Raw genomic sequence first — 20406 nt, 5'->3', positions numbered from 1 at the left:
CCTAGAATACATTAAGGTCAGCTGCCTGCATGCAGGTCCCTGAACAAAGAGTGTAACTTCGGGACTTCCTGATTTTTGTTTACTGCCTGTGAGCACCCTCACAATACTCAGACCCAACCAATATAACCCCCCAAAAAAAACCCCCTCCATCCAGAAAAAATAAAAGTGTAAATCAAGCTTAAGTGACAACAAACACAAACTTTGATCCATGACCGAAACGTAACTGCTTTTTCAGAGATCTGCGTCTGAATGGATGTCAGTGCCTGTCTGATGCGTGGGGTGCGTGGGTAAAAGCGCTTCAGTCAATGTTTTTACTTCAGAGCTTACTTCAGAGCTCCCCCCGCTGGCTGTGACGATGAAGACACGCAGGCTTCATTCAGACAGACGACAGGGAATCTCATTCATTGTAACAACAACAAAAATGATGTAATTAAAAACACAAAATAAAGTGAAAATAAGGATGTTCTTTAAATAAAAGACCAGCTATGTGTAGCCCACATGTGTTATTACAGCAAAACTGCGTTTCTCTGTGGATCTCTTTCCACTTTCCTTAACTTTGAAAAATGATTTTAGACCAGCAGCTGGCACAAATGTGCCGTGGCGCTTTTTTTTTTTTGATCCCTCTCCTACAAGAAACAACAGTGTAGCGTTAATGTTATTATTATTATTATTATTATTATCGTTCTTATTTTAATTAGAAAGAGCTGTGTTGATTTTTAATGCAAATAAATTCCTGAAAGAATACAAGACAGATATAAATATCCCCCCCCAAAAAACAAACAACCCCCCCCCCCCTAAAAACTGGCTTTTATTCTTTCAGTTTCAGTTTGTTGCTTTAATAAACCTCATGATTCACATCTCAGGTTAAAACTAAAAGGTCAAAGGACTTTTTTCCCTGAGAAGTGCTGCAGAGAAACCACAGAGCCCCCAAACTTTGCTACTGAGAGGAAGGAGGAGCAGCTCAAGTGCTGCAGTGGAACAAAAAGGTCTCAGATCTGTATGGCACGATGGGACAAACACCTCTTCTGTGGCCGCTCTGTAAGTACCACATGCTCTTGTCATATGTATATTTAAGATCTTTTGGCTCCTGTGGGTTAGAGCCAGGCACTTGCTTTTACTTAAGACTTAAAACCTTTTAATAACAAAAGAAAAATGCTGTAACAGTAAATGTGGTTACACAGTATAAAAAGAAGTACAGGTGGATGCCTCAGGTGCTGTAATCCGGCTGGTTTTTGCCTTTAACAGGAGATTTTAACAGCTTCATAGTTTCACGTCACTAAATTAGTTAAAAACTCAGATTTAGTGGTCGATGATGCAGATAAACTATGGTGGTGTTAAACTGCATCCTCACCTCCACCTACAGAGCACATCCTGTTTATCAGTCTCACACTCAGCTTGAGGTCACTGTTCATGTACTGAATATTTAGTATTTAAACAAAAACACATTAAAGTCTATTGATTCTTTATCTCTTGGGCTTTCCTTTCAGTCCTGATGTCGCTGCTCTGCTGTGCAACAAACCAAGGTGAGGGAACGTTTTTTTAAATGACAAATATAAGACCATAAAACAGGCCTACAAGTGTAACTGAGTCCCAAGTACCAAGAAGTAGCACAACAATGGAGAGAGATTAGGTTTAATATGTGTCTCTGAGAAATGAAACAAGCCTGTAAAGCTGTGACGATATATTAAAAATGTCCTGCTACACTAATGTTTGATTTAAAATTTGGCCACTGCGTTGTCAGTGACATCACACACTGAATGGGAGCTCAGAGGCTGATTCAAACAGTATAAACCAGTCAAAGTTACCATGACTACAAAAGAGATTCAGACTTTATATTAAGAGTTTGCACAGTTTCACCAAACTTTAGGACTTTTCAGTAAAAAAAGAGGGAAGATGTGAAGAGGTTAGTAATGTGTTATCTGTAGAATAGAATAGAATAGAATAGAATAGAATAGAATAGAGTAATCCTTTAATTGTCTCACAAGGGGAAATTTGGTTGTATCAGCAGCAAAAAAACACACATATACAAACAGAACAGGACCCAGAACAGAAACACAATTTTTACATATTTACATGATGGACAATAGTTACCAAAGCAGAGTACTGTACAGTTATTAAAGAGTACAGATAAGTGGCAAACCCAGGTTGTAGTGTGCAAACAGAGCAGGATACTGAAAGATGTTTAAATAGTTAAGAATATTTAGAATAATTAGAAAAGTGCAGATTGTGTATTGTACCTGTGCATTAAAAAGTAGACATGTAACTTCCAATAAGTTGGTGTATATATAAACTGAGAAAAGTAATGTGCAGTTATAACAGTAGAAGTTGTTTGGTTGATTTTAGTGCAAATTACAGCTCTGATGTAAACATCTATGTTTGTTGGGAGCAGTTCTGATTGTACAGTCTGACAGCTGCAGGGAGGAAGGACCTGCGGAAACGCTCCTTCATGCATCTAGTATGCAGCAGTCTGTCACTGGAGGAGGAGCTCTGCAGTTCAGCAACATATACATGCATGGGGTGGGAGACTCTGTCCATCAGAGAAAGTACTAGTTAATCTTTTTAATATCAGAAAGGAACAGATTCGTAAACATAAAGTGATTTAAATGTTTAAATCCCAACAAAAACCTGCTTTAAAATAAGAGGACTAAAAGGTGGATGATAAAAAATGTGACCATCACTGTGTGCTGTTTAACGAGGCTTTCTTGGTCCTGTGACACACGTTTAGCATCAGCCAGCAGGTTTTTCTGTTACAGCTCGATTTCTTGAAAGAAGGAATGAAAACAAATATTGAAAAAAGTAAATTAATCTGTTGAGTCTTTAACTACAGACAGATTGCAAATATCTGTTTAAGTTGGAGAGAAAGTTTCAACAAATGTTGTGGTTTGCCTCATTTCCTGTCATTAATGATGAATGTTCATAATAAACATCATGAAGTCAGTGTATGCATAAGTAATCCCCGTGAGATTAAAGATCAGTTTGCAGACTGTTGTGTTTTGACTTTTATATCTGTATGATATCATAGAGCAGCACCTCTAAAGATTTATTTCGTGCTCTCTGTGCAGGATTTGGGAGTCTAACAAAATATCTGTTGCATGAGCTAAACTCCTGCCCTCATCTTAAACACACCAATATAGATTCTCCTGGTTTCTTTGTGAGAAAGCTTTTCCTCACAATTTTCTTTTATTTTAATCATCTCTCTTCACAGCTCGTCTGACTGTGAGTCCCAGCAGCTCTCAGTTCTTTAAAGGAGACTTTGTGTCTCTGAGCTGTGAGGAGGACGACAGCTCTGCTGGATGGACTCTGAGGAGAAACACAAGCATAGAAACCAGGACTCAGTGTGGAGATAAGTTTGGAAGATTAGACGGTTCTTCATGCATCATCAGCCACATCGTTCTACTGGACAGTGGAGTTTACTGGTGTGAGTCCAGAGAGGGTCCCATCAGTAACATGGTTAACCTGACAGTCACTGGTAAGCTGAGTGTGTGGAGTTAGTGTTGATGAAGCTGTGTGTAAATGGATGAAATGCTGTAGTTTGTCTCTGTGTTGAGGTGGATCAGTGATCCTGCAGAGTCCTGTCCTCCCTGTGATGGAGGGAGATGACGTCACTCTGCTCTGTAAAACAAAGACCACTCCCTCCAACCTCCCAGCTGCTTTCTATAAAGATGGCTCCCTCATCAGGAAGCAGCCTACAGGTCACATGACCATCCAGCATGTTTCCAGGTTTGATGAAGGCCTCTACAAGTGTGACATCAGCGGTCATGGAGAGTCTCCATCCAGCTGGATCACTGTCACAGGTGAAGCTTCTGTTTCTTTTACAGATTTTAGACTCAAAGAGACTCAAACTGACCACAAGGATTTGTAATTCTTAGTAGATGCAGGTTCTCCCACCTGTCCTCCTCCATCAGCCTCCACTACCTCCTTCTACTCCTTGTTTTCCTCTCCTCCTCTCTCTGTGATGGTGTCCGTTCCCTCTATAACTGGGTTGCTGCTGCTGGTCATACTGGTTCTGGTGCTGAGACGATGCATCCAGAGAAAAACTGGAGGTGAGACACATTCTGCTCACACTTTATGTTGACATATTAAACCACTGGTTTTTTTTTTTAAACAAATCACCTAAAAAAATCAATAAATTGTAATCTGCAGTTTTTTCTCTGCCAAGTTTTCAAATGTGTTTTTGGCACTTTGAGCCTAATTTCTACAGCCCACATCTCAGACAGTCAAAGCTCAAACTAACATCATCTAAGTGGAAACAGAGCAAACACAATCTCTTGCTTTAAAAGCTGCCACATGCTGCACATGTTATTTCCACACATCTAACTCTGTGAGGACCAGTTTGAGCCACAGACCATTTACATTTTTAACTAATATTTAAATAAGGCTTATTATGACTAAGCTACATCCTGTATTTGTGCATCAAGTTCGACAATAGCATTTTATGATTAATGTCATATTTGAATATATACATTTGTACACTGTACACAGTTTGGTAATTTTTTCCAGTGTGTGTGAAGTGAGATGTTGTATGTGAGAGTTGTGGTCAAAGAAAGCTGATGCGAGCAGTTCAGTCCAGTTTCCTGTTTTTTGAAAGAAAAGATAGAGACACTTTGTTAAAAATTAATTTTATTCTGACTGCAGTTTTTCCTTCACTTTTCATTTTAAACACATTTTGCCTTCTTATAAATATTAATCTTGCTGAATCAGCAGCATTTACAGTTTTGCTATTAATGGAAAATCTTTGCATTTGATTTTGCAGTGAGTGATGCTGTGACAGCTGCCACCTCTTCATCAGTGAGAAGAACATCAGCAGATGATCGAAATGGGTCAAAGATGATGAGAGGTACAGCAGAGCGATAATCCTCTCGTGCTTCCACATGAGGCTCTGTGAGGTGCATGGCTGAGGGTTTAGAACATGTGTTTCATGCATTTTGGTTCAGGTTCCTTTAGCATGGACTGCAGGTTCATCCCCTGGTTTTTCATCAGGTCAGGTTGATCAGTTTCTTTGTCTGGACTGAAAATTGCTTGCACATAATGCACAAAGATTTCAGTCCACTGTTAAAAATCTCCTGCATTAAAGATGTTGAACCAGAGCCAGAAACAATGAAATCCCTTCTTGTAATTCTCACATTAAAGCAGCTCCATGTTTTTATTCTTGGACTATACTAGCGTAGCTTTGAATATTTGCAGGTTATAATAATCTTTGGTGCAGCACTTCATATAACTCCTGTCACATACTAGTCAGGTCAGGTTTAATTAAATTTTTCTTTTACTTTCGCAGGTTTGCAAAGTGTTTATTTTACAAGATGCATTGTGTAAGACTGTTACATCATTGTGCCAAGTGAGCGGCTCTGTGGTCATTAGGTTTCCTGTTTTGAGAGCTAAACCGAGCAGAGGTGTTAAAGTCGCCCTAGGTTAAAGACGTGCTGTGCTGTGGCCTCACGTTTGCCGCTGTTATTCCTGGAATGTCAAACCTTTTCTCACCCTAAAACACGAGTTCTGGGTCAGTCACATGACTTTATCATGTTTTACAGAGAGCGATCCAGCGGCAGTTTATTCTTCAGTGCACAGAACATCTGACGTCAGCTATGCACAGATCCCCATCAAGATGAACTGCAGACAGAGAGGTAGAGCTGCTCCTCTTTCATGCTCGCTGCAAAAACCCACCCCCCTTTGCGAAAATAAAAGGTCTCAATCTTAGTTCTCAGCCTGCAGCAGCACATGAAGGCGATTATATGATCCACAAGCCTGACAGGTGTACTATATAAAGAAATTAAACAAATAATACACACAGCTGCTGGAGAATAATCATGGTTTGCACGTGAGTCGAAAAGTATATGAAGTAAATATAGAAAGAAAAAAATGTGGTATTAATTTGAAAGTGGTGTGAAATTCTCTGATTGGTCAGTAAGACTGGAACGGCGCTATTATAAAGCTGAGACATTAATTTCATCTGTGATCACCAAAGTTTTACATAATTTTCTGCTTGTTGTGAAATGTTAGCTTCATATATCAAATACTTTTAAAGATACACACATGTGTATTTTAAATGATCAGCTTGTAGCATGTTCTCACACATTTTTGGACATTCATGTTTGAACATGAGTGTCTTAAAACCTAGCCTAAAAAAATCCCATTTTTCTCACTGTAAAAACGAACCAGTATATGCTACACAGTTAATGCCTCTTAGTACATCTTAAAATTATGATTATTTTTAATGCAAATCAGAGATGGTCCAGCAGAAGGTTGACAATGACATGAGATGGAAGGACTCAGGAAACAGAAGCAGCTTATAATATAGCAAAGCATCAGAGTTCTGTCATTCAAAAACAAAAGATCTGACTACTACTAACACATATTTATATATTTCAATATTAATTGTTCGAATTCTGAGATTTATTTATTGATATTTGTGTAAGACAGTTTTGTGGATATTGTTTCTGTAACAAACAGAGCCGGTGCAGTTTTTTTTCTCATGTTTATCTAAACTTTCTGTAATCTGTGTGTTTGTGTTCAGAACTTCCACCAGAGCCAGCGGTCATCTACTCCTCACTGAAGCTGACCCACACACCTTCACCACAGCTTAACCAGTCTGTGTAGTGTTGTCCAACTGGCTGCTAAACACATCCCTGCACTCCTCTCTATATTATTTATTATTTATTTAATCGTGTGTGTTTACAGTCGTACAGCTGCACTGGACCAGTTTGAATGTAGAGCTCAGGATGAAGTGCAAAGTGTTTTTTCTAAAATAAAGTGCCTTAAATATAACACAGTCACTGAATACACCTGTGAAACATTTGAGATTCAAAAAGGAAGCTTGTTTTCTTGCCTAAAGCAGAGTCAACAGACGTCAGTCTGCATGTTTGTGCCTGAAGAGCTCATCTTTGAAAACAGTTAATATCTGCAGTCTCAGATATTAACAGTGGATTTTGGGTGTTATTCTTGTTGTTAATTATGTTTTTGTTGTTACAGTGTCACTTTTGTTATTGTTATTACCATGGCTGTTACTGTTACTGTTATTGTTGTTGTTATTATTGCTACTATTGTTGTTCTAAATTTTGTTAATGTTGTTAATTTTATTACTTTGGTAGTTAATGTTGTTACTGTTACCTACTCGAATCAACTCACAGTGGTTCGCCAGGGTTTTCCTTTAGGTAATACTACCTGGTACCAGATACTAAAATAATACCTGCTCAGCCAGGGTTCATGTGACATTGTCAGACTGCATATCTCATATTTGCTGGTCAACAGCGTCACTCAATGAGTCATGAGAGTGTCTCTTTCACAAAAATCAAAAGCGCCATTTTGAAACCTGGTAAAGGAGAAAATGGCGACAAAAACCAGCACCGAAGCCCCCGAGTCTGACAAAAAGCCACAGACCAATTCTCAGTTCAGTTTCAGTTTTATTTGTCATATGCAAGTAAGCACAGGGTCTACATTACAATGAAATGTATTTGACGAGCAGAAGACAGTCACTCAGCAGTATAGTACAGTAAAGAAATAGAAAAAAACAAAATATTTATAAAATATAGTGAAAAACATAGTAAAAAATGATAACATACTAAATATCGTCTGTAAGGGTTTTTATTTTTATTTAAATACTAATAAAAATGAAGTGACCAGTGCAGAGTGTAGTATGTACCTGTGAAACTGTAGGACAGCTTCTGTGTGCAGTGTTGTGGTTGTTGGTAAAAACTGTAGTCTTGTAGTCCGAGCAGGCAGACTCCTGTAACTTCACCCAGATGGCAGCAAGGAGAACAGCTGACGTGCTGGGTGGCTGTGGTCCTTGATGATGCACTCAGATTTCTTTCTCTTCTCCTCTTTTGACAGTTTTTTTTACCATTTTTTTCATTTGGCTCAGTCTCACTACCGGTAGCATGAGGTAGTGATGGTGGGATGAAGCCCCGTGAATGTGTCAAATCTTTCAGGCCAATTGCAGATCACATGAAGACACCCAACAGCACATTTGGAAGTACAGCTGGTCAGCCCTGCTGTGATAATACATGTGGGCTACATAACAATCGATATATAAACGTAACGATGTATCAATTATTATAGGTTTTTAATGTTTGATCCTCATGTGACTTTATAACAAATTGATCTTCATGGATAATAAAAATATCCTGATGATATTTTCTTATACATTTATTATTTTGGACCTATAAGTGTTAAAAGAGGACGAAGTCTCCTTAAAAGGTATGGAGTTCTTTTTACTTGTTTGACCAGTCGTGCAGTACATCTGGAGACTGCCTGTACACTTGATACAGACTCCTGTATAAATGCTGTGCGGAGGTTCATCTGTAGACGAGGCCCAGTTTCGACCATCAGGTCTGATAATGCTACAAATTTTATTGGGGCGAATCGAGAGTTGAAAGAAAGTTTGACTGAGCTGAACCATGCCAAAATTCAAAAGGCTTTTGTTCAGGATGGCATGAAATGGAACTTTAACATCCCAGCAGCCTCTCACCAAGGCGGTGTGTGGGAGCGCCTCATTCGTTCAATAAAGAGTATTTTAGCCTCAGTTCTCAAAGAGCAAGTTTTGGATGATGAAGGACTCCAAACAGTCTTCTGTGAGGTTGAAGCTATATTGAACGACAGACCCATTACTAGAGTTTCAGATGACTCAAATGATCTTGAAGCACTGACACCCAATCACTTGTTGTTGCTGAAAAACAAACCAGTTTTACCACCAGGACTGTTTGATCCAAGTGATCTTCATGTCAGGAAAAGGTGGAAACAGGTACAGTACATGGCAGAGTTGTTCTGGAAGAGATGGCTTTCTGAGTACCTACCTCTGATGCAAGGAAGAAAAAAATAGACGAGGACTAAAAGATGTCTTATATCTGGAGATGTTGTTTTGATTGCAGACGCTACAGCTCCAAGAGGATCGTGGATGATGGCGAAAGTCTTAAGTGTAAACCAGGATGCAAAAGGCTTGGTGCGTTCTGTGAGACTACAAACAAAGACCAGTGTTTTGGAAAGGCCAGTGGCAAAACTTATTTTGCTACTGGAAGCCTCATCTTGAAGAAAATCAGCAACGAAGATTAAGGACCTGCTTAAGGGAAAAGCTCCTCCTTTTGGGACTTTAAAGTAATTGTGATTGTATGCACAATTAGGGGCTGGAGTGTTGGAGCAATTTGTTCTTTATTTGTTAAAGTTTGTTGTTAGTTTACTTATATTTTGGGGTTTATTTGTAGGTTAATATTTGTTTCAATGTTTTGTTTGTCTGGTGTTACCTTGTTAAATTAGCCAATAAGAGCTGTGGGGCCATTTTGTTACTATAAATAAAGAGACTGGTATAGGACCAGCATGCACTGGGGTGGGCCTATGGTTGTTTACCAGAGCAGGAGAAGCAGCAGGAAGTAACAAAAAATTGATCTTGTTATTGCCAAACTGGATGAATGAACCATAAAATGCAACTTTCAAGTTTGGACAGTGGACTTCTTTTGCCTGCGTACGAAATATTATCTCAGTGCAGCAGTGGCTTGTGGATTTTTAATCGTGGGATGTTTGGTTGGTCAAACAAAAGGAATTGCCACTACAGCGACCAACAACAGCATATGTAACATTTAAAAGGAATAAAAGTCTCATTTGATCAACTAGAATTTCCTTTTGCTTCAGACATGAACAGATGCACATCAGACTGTTTTCTTTTAATCCTCTGTGAATAAATGTCTCTGGATTTCTCCGTTTGTGTGTGAGCTGTTTGTTCTTTAACACTCCTTCAGCACGATTACAGCAAGAGAAATGATCAAAGGTAAATATCCATCTATTAATCCTCTTCCACTTAGCCTTATGAGAGTCTTTAGGGGGGCTGGAGCCAATCACAGCTACTGATGCAAACATATTTTAACGTATCCAAAGTTACAGTTCACACTCAAAATCAGATAAAACATTCAACAATTTTCACAATATTATTTATTTTATCAAAGAGGAAAAATAGGATATAAAATAAAAATATGGAACACAATTCATTGTAACAACTTTTATTGTTTTGTATTAATTATTTTTAAAATGTATTGTTTTGGATATTTTTTTAATTATTATTTTCCAGTGAAGGAAGTCTGAATGAAAAAGCTGAAATAAAGGTGAACTGTTCTGTCACATGACCTAAGAACTATCTGAGTGCCCAGTTAGTTCTCGGTTCACAAACTGTCCACTGTGACGAGAGCACGGATTGAAGCGGACACGTGGGCCAGCTTTACAGCTTTTCTCCATCACTCCATCCGTCACTGAGAGAAAAGTCATTCTCATTCCTCTTGATGCAGTTCTTAAATCGTTTTGAGCATTTCCTTATGAACATTAGACGGTCTCATTGTTTTTATAAACACCGCTTTTGTTTATATCCATACTCGTGATATTTGTTGTTGCGTTAATGCACTTGTCACTTGAATCTGACAGCTTACCAGAACAGAACAGTTTGTACTTTTGTCAGTCAGAGCTCTTGATCGCTCACTTCTCCGATTACCGTTTTTCAGTATTTCAATCTAATGTTTTCATTATGTTTGTCTGTGTAAAATGCAGCCCCAGTTTCATGTTGTTAGCTGACAGGTGTGGCCCCCAGTGTGCTCGCCTGTAACTGTAGCCCATCATCATCAAGGTCAGACATTTTTGCACAATTTTCCAAAGTCAGTGAGATTTTGAGAAAAAAAGAAATCCTGATGATTTCTTTAAAGGGTGGTGAGCGTTTTTCACACAATGATTCAGATCTAAGCCCAAACTGTTTTAAGAATTGCATGAAGACAAGTGAGAATGAGGTTTCTGCTGTGAGAATTGAACCAAGTAGATTGAGAAAAACTGAATCCTTTCATGTACAACAGCCAGTTCAGTAGCAATGATGATGATTCTAGTTGTCTTAATCATATTTACTGAAAGCTGGTGCTTTCATATTAATGTCAGGATGATGCTACAAGCCAACTGTGATGTATCTGCAGACAGAAAAAAAACAAACAAAAAAGACCTGCAAACTGTTTTGCTTCAAACTGGCTCAGGAGGAGGTTTTAGTTTATTAAAGATCGCCAAAGCAGCAATCACAGCAAAAAGTGACAAGGCAGCTACCAGTCCAGGATGTCTTCTGCTGACCCCATCCATCTGACCTGCAGGTGAGGAACAGGTGTGAGGTGTCAGCTGTCAGGTAGGTGATGAGTGAAGAACAGAACAGAATCCATTTCCTCTTCAAACTGCTGTCAGACATTATCTACTGCACTCTGATCACATCACTCAGACCAGCTGCTTTCTACAAAGTCTCATCAACAACATCTTTAGAAACAAACATCAACAACCAGGAAGCAGCTTCACCTCTGATCACACACACACTCAACTCTACTCACTCACCTGGAGGATCAACAACTCTCAGGGTTATGACACTGATGGGGTCAGTCTCCAGATTAGCTCTCTTCCTGCGGTTTGTTCTTCTCCTGAAGACGCGACACTCGTATGTTCCAGCATCAGCAGTCGTCACATCCTTCAGAATCAAAGACACGTCTCCATCCTTCATCTGTCTGTCCTGCAGATCCACCCGGTTCTTAAAAGATGGATGCTGCTCTTCTGGATCAGGCTGCTCATCCCGATACAAAAGAACATAATCTTTTCCAAGATCAGCTCTGCTCCACTCTACAACTGCCTTGGAATTGCTGTCGATGTTTGGAGCTCGACATGGCAGAATTACGTTGTGTCCAGCTGTGATGTTTATCTGAACTGAAAGAGAGAAAGCAGAGAGAGGTTAAAACAAAGTGCAAACATTCATTTCTGCACCACTGATCACCACGAAGAGCTACAAACACAGATCCCCCCCAAAGTGCAAACTTTTGATTTCTGTCCTTGCGTCTTACTCCTACCAGAGATGCAAACCGAGGAGCTCAGGAAAAAAAAAAAAAATAAGGAGACAGGAGTGATGGGATGGCCAGCTGAGGCTTTTTGTATTTGCACCAGAATTATACTAAAGTCTTAAATAAGTTTGAAATCCACCTCCACAGTGCTAAATACTGACAACTTTTGTCATAGCCACATGTTGATAACACCACTCTGTGAAACAATGAGGCACACAATTGTTACACAATTCTAAACAAGTTTATTTTTTTAATATAACCGACTATCAAAAATTATGATCAACACATGTTTTAGAGTACAATCAGTACTAACTCTATTTGCCAGATTAACCTCCCTGTCACTTTGTGCACCATCATGAGGAACAAATTCAAGTGGACATAACAGCCACTTGCTCCAGCTGTGGAAAGTGTGCCTACAAAAACTGTTCTACTGTGGTTTGCACATCTTGCTGCTAATGAGGATGCACACAGAAGCACACACACTGAAATACACATTTTGATCATTTTAGTGGTTATTTGGTCATTAAATGGCCTTTCTGGCCACTAACACACCATGTGTGATTTTCTTTTTGGCCATTAAAAAAAATAAATAAAATAAAGTAAATTAAAAATAAACCACTGTTACGGTTACTGGTTCTGACCTGCAATGATGATAAAAAAAAAAAAAAGGTTTCATCATTCATATGCTGAAAAACTTTGAACTTTATTGTTATTTTCCCCCTCGAAAAACATAGTAATAATACGTAATCCAACTGGTATTCAAAGCGTATAATTTCTGAATTTGAATTATATTTTGTTTTTCATCAGTAGGACCGGTGCTAATTTTAAAAAAAAAAAAATCAAGTTGGTCAACGTAGAACAATGTTTTAATACATATTAATTTTATAGCATTTTGTGAACGTAAACAGGGGGTGGCCATTCTTGGCCACAAACAAGCTGAGAGGGAGTTTCTTTGTTTTTTTGTCACTGCACAAAAAATTATAATGCATAAAAATAATTTATACTGTTAATTATTTCTATACATGTAACAGCAATGATGTTAGAAATAAATCAGTTTGCACGTATTATTTAAGTAAAAAAAGGGATTTTATGGTTTTATCCTTATGTAAATCATTACAATTATGTGATTTAACTGGTAATTAAAGGGTTAAAATTCTGAATTTGAATGAAATTTTGGTCTCGATGAACAGCACTGATGCTAATTCAAAAAAATCAATTCAGTGAAAGTAGAAAAATGTTTTAATATACAGGTCCTTCTCAAAAAAATTAGCATATTGTGATAAAGTTCATTATTTCCTGTAATGTACTGATAAAGATTAGACTTTCATATATTTTAGATTCATTATACACAACTGAAGTAGTTCAAGCCTTTCATTGTTTTAATATTGATGATTTTGGCATACATAACTCATGAAAACCCAAAATTCCTATCTCAAAAAATTAGCATATCATGAAAACGTTCTCTAAACGAGCTATTAACCTAACCATCTGAATCAACGAATTAACTCTAAACACCTGCAAAAGATTCCTGAGGTTTTTAAAATCTCCCAGCCTGGTTCATCACTCAAAACCGCAATCAGCTGTCCAGTCGCAGTGTGGACACTCGGAAAACGCAGACTTTCTAAAACGGTGACGTATTTTAGTCATGTGATGCAGTCATGTGACCAAATAAACAAAGATAGCAGTGCATTATACAGCAGTTGTTTTGATTGCTCTCAATTTTGACAGCCCTAAAAAAGATGAATATCAGTTTGTACATGCTCCAGATAGCATTTCTTCATATTCTTTAATTCTCACTCACTTTTGCGCATGCGCAGGACTGGAACGTAAGCATTTTCATCCGTTTCAATGTGGACGCACAACTGTGAAAACGACTGAAAACGCCAGTGTGGACGCGGAGCGTTTTCAGATGAAAACGCCGTTTTCAAATCTATCCGGACTAGTGTGGACGTAGCCTCAGAGTACCTTGAGCTCTCTCGGGGCAATAATAACTGCTGCATGCTTTGCCCTCGTTTGAGCTCAGTGAGACAGAACCACAAGTAGAGTTATGTGTCAGCATGAAAATAAGCATGCAAAACTCACAAACCATAGCATGCAAAAAACCCCAAAACAACCACCAATAAATATAAGTGTGATGAAGTCTATATCAAACATTTTAACACCCAGCACCACAGGAAGCTTCTCATTTGATTAAAATATTAACACATCAGATAGAAAACAGAAGCAAAGTGCTTCTGTTGAAACCTGTAATGAAGATTTTATGAGCCAAACTAAAGTTTGTGCTAATTTCTTATTTATGTAATCATATTTATTTTCTGTATAAAGAATATGTGATGCCTCCAACCAAAGGGAAAACATTTAAAACCCTCTCCGTGTTTTTATTCGAGTTTTCAGTTACACAAATACAAAAACCTCCTTTGCCAAACAAGGATTGATAGGAAAAAGATTGGGAAGACAAAGCAACACTTCAGAAATCCAAAGCACTCCTCCATAAACACCCATGCTCTAAGCGCAGTAAGCTGAACGTCTGCAGACTCACCAGACTCTGTGACTGTGAGGTTGATGGAGTGCTTGAACTCTTTGATGACTCTCTCACCATTTCTGGTGCTGCTGGTTGTAATCTGACACTCGTATGTTCCTGTATCGCTGATGCTGACGTTCCTCACAATCACAGAAACGTCTCCATCCTTCATGGACGGGTCTCTCAGCTCCACTCGTCCTTTGAAGGACTCGTGCTGGTAGTTCTCATACGAGCGCTGGTCTTGGAAGAAGAACACATAACCCTGTGAGATGAGCTCCGGCCTGCTCCACTCCAGCAGGGTGATATGTGCATTTCTGGGACCCCAACACTGAAGAGTGGCATCTTCTCCAGGCCTCACACAAACCTCTGTATAAATGAAAAAGAAAGAGGAGAAAAAAAAGCATTAATAGTGTTTCATACTGCATGTCTTGGAAATACATTTTGCAGAAGAGGAGGACTCTGTCTCTGCAGTTTTTCTTTTTGTAGACAGTCAGGAAGTACTGAACAGAGGAAGTCTGAATAATATCAGTGGATTAATCAAAGTAATGGATTCCTGCAGCTCTCTGGGCATGATACTCATATGTTCTGTCTCTATAAAGGAACACGACTTTTAAACTTACTTATTAACCTTATTAGATCACCATGGTAACTCATATTGAACCTGGTGGGGAAAGCAGTATTTCTTGATAGATATTCAAGAAGAAAACTTTGAGCTTTCAAATGTCCTTAAAGAGCTGAAAGTTATAAAAGTACTCATTATTAACAACATGGTGTACATGTTTCATTAATGAGTCTAGTCCTTTAATGTTGCATCTGGAGACGTTTTTCCTGAACTGCCTGGTAGCTTAAACTTTAATAACACAGCATAGTATTTTAGATGTATTTCTTAAAACTGGATACATTTTAAATTATTGAAGAAGTTTTAAAATAAACAATATTGAGTACAAAGTACAATACTTCATCTAATATACAGTGGAGTAGTTTTGGAAAGCAGTAAAATCATCAACAACAACAAGTTGATTCTGTTCGTCTTTTTTGTCAGAGCTTGCTTTACTTTCTCTGCAGCCTGGCACCATGTTAGCGTCAAAAACATTTTGTTGGCAAATACCTTCTAAAGTCGCTCACATTTTCTTCCATCTACGGTATCAGAGGAGCTGCAGCAGCTGTTTGCATTCCCGGAAGCGTGAAAATGCTGCGGTGCGTTGTTTCACTGTTTACATCCTTGATGGATGAGTCATTTCTTTTGGCAGCCTGTCAGTTCACGTCACCTCAAAACACAAGAAACTCACCTTTCAACGCTGAAGCCACCAACATCGGGAGGGAGAAGAAAACTACAACCGACGACATTTCTGCAGGTCGCCCAACTGTCGGCCTGCTGTTTGGTAGTAGTGGGCGGATCGATCCAAATATAGATGGAACATGCAACCCCGATATTGATATCAAATCAATGCTAATGTGAAAGGATCAATGTTTTTCTCTGTTCTGTAAGGATTCGGGTCTCCGGGACTTCCCCGTTCCTCCAGCTCCACTGTGTTGTTATTGTCCTACTGTCACGTGACTCCGCGATCGAGCGGAGAGAGGAGGAAGGAAATTCCTCACAAACACCTCCAGCAAAAAAATAGAGAGAGAGAAACAGGGAAGCTCATGTCGTTGTTTTTATTTTCCTTGTTTATTTCAGTCTGTTTTAGTCTGTGACTTTAGTCTTTGGCGCGGTCTGTGACAACAACACAAACATAAAGGCCAGCTTTGATCACATCTCTCTTTCAACATCTGCTTCCTCTTTGTCAGGGTGGGGACAGGCGGAGGATTTAGAGATCGTAGTTCAAAATAATTTTAAATCAGGACACAGACCCTGGTAAGAAGTAATCCTCGCTGGCTTTTAAAATGACCACAGCAGTTATAATAAGCAGTGATCCTGCGGAACCATTATCAGTGAGGATTAAATGAGCTGCACGACCTCTGGGTTAGACTGACTCAGTGTGAGCTTGGTGTTCCTAATATACTGGACACTGGATGTAAATCTGCTATACTTCGGGTGATGCTGTTTGTTTGTGTAGCAGTACTCTGATCATAACGCTCTCACATGCTTATCATTTGCTGCTCATTGCTCTTCTACAGTGACAGCTGCACATTACAGCCCTGAGACTTAAAACTGCATGCATTGTTTGTTTGTTTATTGCTCCACCAAGTGTAACTTCAGTACTTCCTTTTTTTCTAAACTGTGGGCAGGCTGCCCGTACAAATACTAAAAGAAACAGCGAAGCTCAACTGACTTGAAACCAAAGCTGATCACTGACGCCCTCTGCTGCTGCTGCTGATCGGCTCTTAAAACCAGGGGTGCAGTTTTTACCCAACGAATAATGTGTCAACTTACACTGCACGATATGAGATGCCAGCATGAGATGGTCACATGAATATAAGGAAAGGTCGCTATTATATCTTAAACTGTGTCAGAGTCAAGAAGTTCACTTTACGCGCACAAGCTGACTGTAATTCAGCTTCATTCCCCTGAGAAGAAGCAGCTGCGCTGACACAGCACATCTCCCACAAACACGGTTTACAGTTTAAAGTGGAGAGAAACATCACGCAGTTCACAGCAGCCACATGAAAAGCGCAACATGTTAATGCTCCTTCTCCGGTGCCTCTCACAAAATGAAGCCACTGCTTCTTCAAACTCGATAAAATGTGGCGATCGACTTCCGCCTACTACCAGAGAGAGAGGGGGGGGAGAGTGCGCACAGAATACAGCCCACAGCTTCACCAAGGTCATCCACAGACACGTGTAGCGTATGTGTGAAGGATGAAGGCTGTTACAAGAAGTTTGAGCAGATACAAATGTCAGGAAATCAACGTGGGAATTTCCAGGGATTTGGTGTCGGTGCCACTGCACTGAATAAAGAAATATAAACTCACCTAGTCATTGTTTTTGGGCTCCAGGCGTAAGCCGCTCCGTTCACCCTCAGGTAGCCCGGTCAGGCGTCTCCGCAGCCAGATAAGAAACTCCGAAGGAGGAAAAAAAAAAGAGAGAGAAAATCCGTCTTCAGTTAAAAACAAAAAAGCTGTGATCCAAGACTGGAACTCCCACACTCCTCTGAGAGACTGTTTTCACCAGGTCGCAATAGAGAAATGCCAACCTGCTCAGGGAGACCGCAGCCTGCAGCGGATCTTCCGCTAAAGCCCCTCCTCCAGCATCAATAAGGATGGCACTTCATAGATACGTGTTATCTAGCCTCTGTCTTATCTATGAAATATTTTGACTTGTATTTTCCTTTTTAAAGCGTACAGCGGCTGTTTTACTGCTGTATGTGTATGTTTTAATGACACCCAGCATATACGATCCACGTTAAAGGTTCTACAATTTGAACAAATGAGAATCTGTCGATTACAGGATGCGGGGATTTTCCATTTTTTTAAAGATCAGCACTTTTGCTCCACACGTGACTCCGCTTATTATAATGAACTGAGTGAAGGAGCACGTATCAGCCAGCCATGCATTTATACAGTTTATATTTCGCATATCACTGACAGGCGGAAGAAGAAAGTAAGAGACTTTCCACTGTGTCCCGCTAATCATAAACTAACAATTTACCCCCACTTTACTAAAATATCGATATTTTAATATGAGAATCAGTTCTAGAACACACATATCTCGTAGAATCGACATTTCAGTATTGATCCACACACCTCCGCTCTCAAATCCTTTAACAGCACCGAGGCTGCAGCTGACAGGATAGAAAAGAAAACAGATTGGCTAAATGTCATAAGTAAGCTCTTTTCCAGTCTTAATAGCATCTAAGCGGTTTCACAACATTTTTAGCTGCCATCAGGAGCAAAATTAATAAACAAAAATAATAATAATGATAATTTTCCCCACAGAAAGATGAAAAGCATGGATGTATCCAAAGTAAAGAGTGCAAGGTTATACTTACTGCACCACCTATATAATGAAACACTAAAACTGTTCTAATATAGCTGAAGCTACCCAGCAGTACACAAGACATTAAAATAATCCCCAATAAAAGCGATACACACATTAATGAAACAACACTTATGATGAGGTCATTTCGTGAATATTTTTGTGTGTAACAAGTAATTCTGCTGTAGGCACTTTTAGAGTATTTGGCAGCTAAACATTATGTACTTGGATAAGTATGAGACGACTTTTACTTTAACAGTTATTGTGTAAACTGAGGCATCTTTTCATGTCATTCATCTGTATTTTAGCTGCACATCAGCCTCAAAATCAGTTTCTTCTCCATCAGCTGTCTGCACCATCTTTATTTCTATTCAGATATTCCTGTGTGGGCTTCCTGCCTAATTCTTGGTCCCCTGTTCCATCCATCTAATTTGGGAGACAGACACTATCTCTACTTTCAAGATTAGGCTTAAAACTTTCCTTTTTGCTAAAGCATATAGTTAGGGCTGGACCAGGTGACCCTGAATCCTCCTTTAGTTGTGCAGCAATAGGTGTAGACTGCTGGGGAATTCCCATGATGCACTGGGTGTTTCTTCTTCACCCACTATGTGTTAACAGACCTCTCTGCATTGAATCGTACTTAATCTCTGTCTCTCTTCCACAGCATGTCTTTATCCTGACTTCCTTTTCTCACCCCAACCGGTCGCAGCAGATGGCCGCTTCGTTCTCTAACTAATTTTGGTTATTTTATTTCTGATTTTTGCTTTATTCTTATTAAAGCAAAAATGTTGACCGGTTGTGTTTATGTTCAGCTGGGTGATTTATTTACAAGGAGAGAAGATGATGAGAAAGTAAAACAGCATCCAGAGACAGTTCATATTCTGATATGTTCCTTTAATTACACCCAGTAGCGGTTTTTGATATGGTGGACACGGGCGGTTCCCCAGGGCGGCATCGTGGTGGGGGCGGCATCACGGGCATCGGCAAAAAATTGCTCTTACCCATGCTGCCCCGACATCAGCCAGCGCATACTGGGAATGGCATAGGCACCGATCGGTTTTCTATCACCCATTTGCTGGGAGTAAGGGCGCCCTCCATTTGCGAGGTGCGCCTGCTGCTGGCGGCAGAGGGAGGAGAGGGCGGGGCGGCCGGGGAGTCTCTGGTTGGCTGGAGCAGCGTCTAATAACCAACTCGCAAAATAAAACAAAATAAAAACAAACCAACAAACATGAAAACACCAAACGTTGTGGTAAAGTTTTATAATTTGCACCGATGTTTTTTCGAAATTCTATACGCGAAAAGTGAGCGCGAGAGCCCTCGGTGCGCCTGCGCGCTGCTGAAGTCAAAGTAAACTTTATTGTCATCTCCGTTACATACAGTCCAGTATATAGAGAGACGAGACGACGAGGCTCCAGTTACAGCAGTGCAAGTAAACAAACAATAAATATAAGAAGAGTAAGAAAATAGATATATACTTTAGGACCAGGGGTAAACTGATTGCTCGTATTTAAACTGCTATAACTTGTTGGGCTATGTGAAACATATGTCAAATGCATCCCTCATAGATGACATAAAGTCATCTGGAGCCACAAACAACATTCGTGTAACAAGGTTGAAGCCGCAATCAGTTTTTGGCAGTGACTTATGATCTTTATTTATGCCAAGGGCGTGGATTTGGTTTTGGCATTGGTGGGGACGGATGATTCAACCACTGAACCCTGCACTGTTTCTTTTTTTTCCCTTTTTGTCTTTGCTTCTTGATAAAAAAGGAGAAATATACTTGCCTACATATGCTATTCTACATGCTTTTAAACCATTTAAAATTACAATTCATAGTTTTATATGTGAATTATATAATGTTAAATTACTATTAAACAAATGACTAAGTATTTTAGGCTTTAGTTTACTTCAGCCATATTCCATATAAATCAGGTATCATACAAAAATAAAAATAGAGTCATGACAATGAAAGAATATGACTTTAAGGACTTAACAACATTACTTCAGTTATAGTCAGTGTTGGGACTAACGCGTTATTAAGTAACGCGTTACAGTAACTACGTTATTATTGTGGTAACGAGCACGGTAACTAGTTATTATGCCAAAACCAGGAACGCGTTACTCGTTACTGGGATTTAGATAGGCTC

At 39.4% G+C, this 20406-nt stretch overlaps 1 protein-coding gene across 1 annotated transcript; it reads right to left on the bottom strand.

Moving 5' to 3' along the window:
* Positions 1–10962: 10962 nt before the first annotated feature.
* LOC120436268 (immunoglobulin superfamily member 11-like) lies at positions 10963–15926 on the bottom strand. Its single transcript, XM_039606993.1, has 4 exons — positions 15633–15926; positions 14362–14709; positions 11329–11691; positions 10963–11090 (listed from the first exon to the last, which is right to left on the bottom strand). Exons 1-4 carry the CDS (start codon positions 15688–15690, stop codon positions 10972–10974), a joined length of 888 nt encoding a protein of 295 aa, XP_039462927.1. The 5' UTR covers positions 15691–15926; the 3' UTR covers positions 10963–10971.
* Between the last annotated feature and the right edge of the window lie 4480 nt (positions 15927–20406).

This window comes from Oreochromis aureus, linkage group 3, assembly GCF_013358895.1.
Source record: "Oreochromis aureus strain Israel breed Guangdong linkage group 3, ZZ_aureus, whole genome shotgun sequence".
NCBI classification, from domain to species: domain Eukaryota; kingdom Metazoa; phylum Chordata; class Actinopteri; order Cichliformes; family Cichlidae; genus Oreochromis; species Oreochromis aureus.
This window is presented reverse-complemented; position numbering and strand designations above follow the sequence as displayed.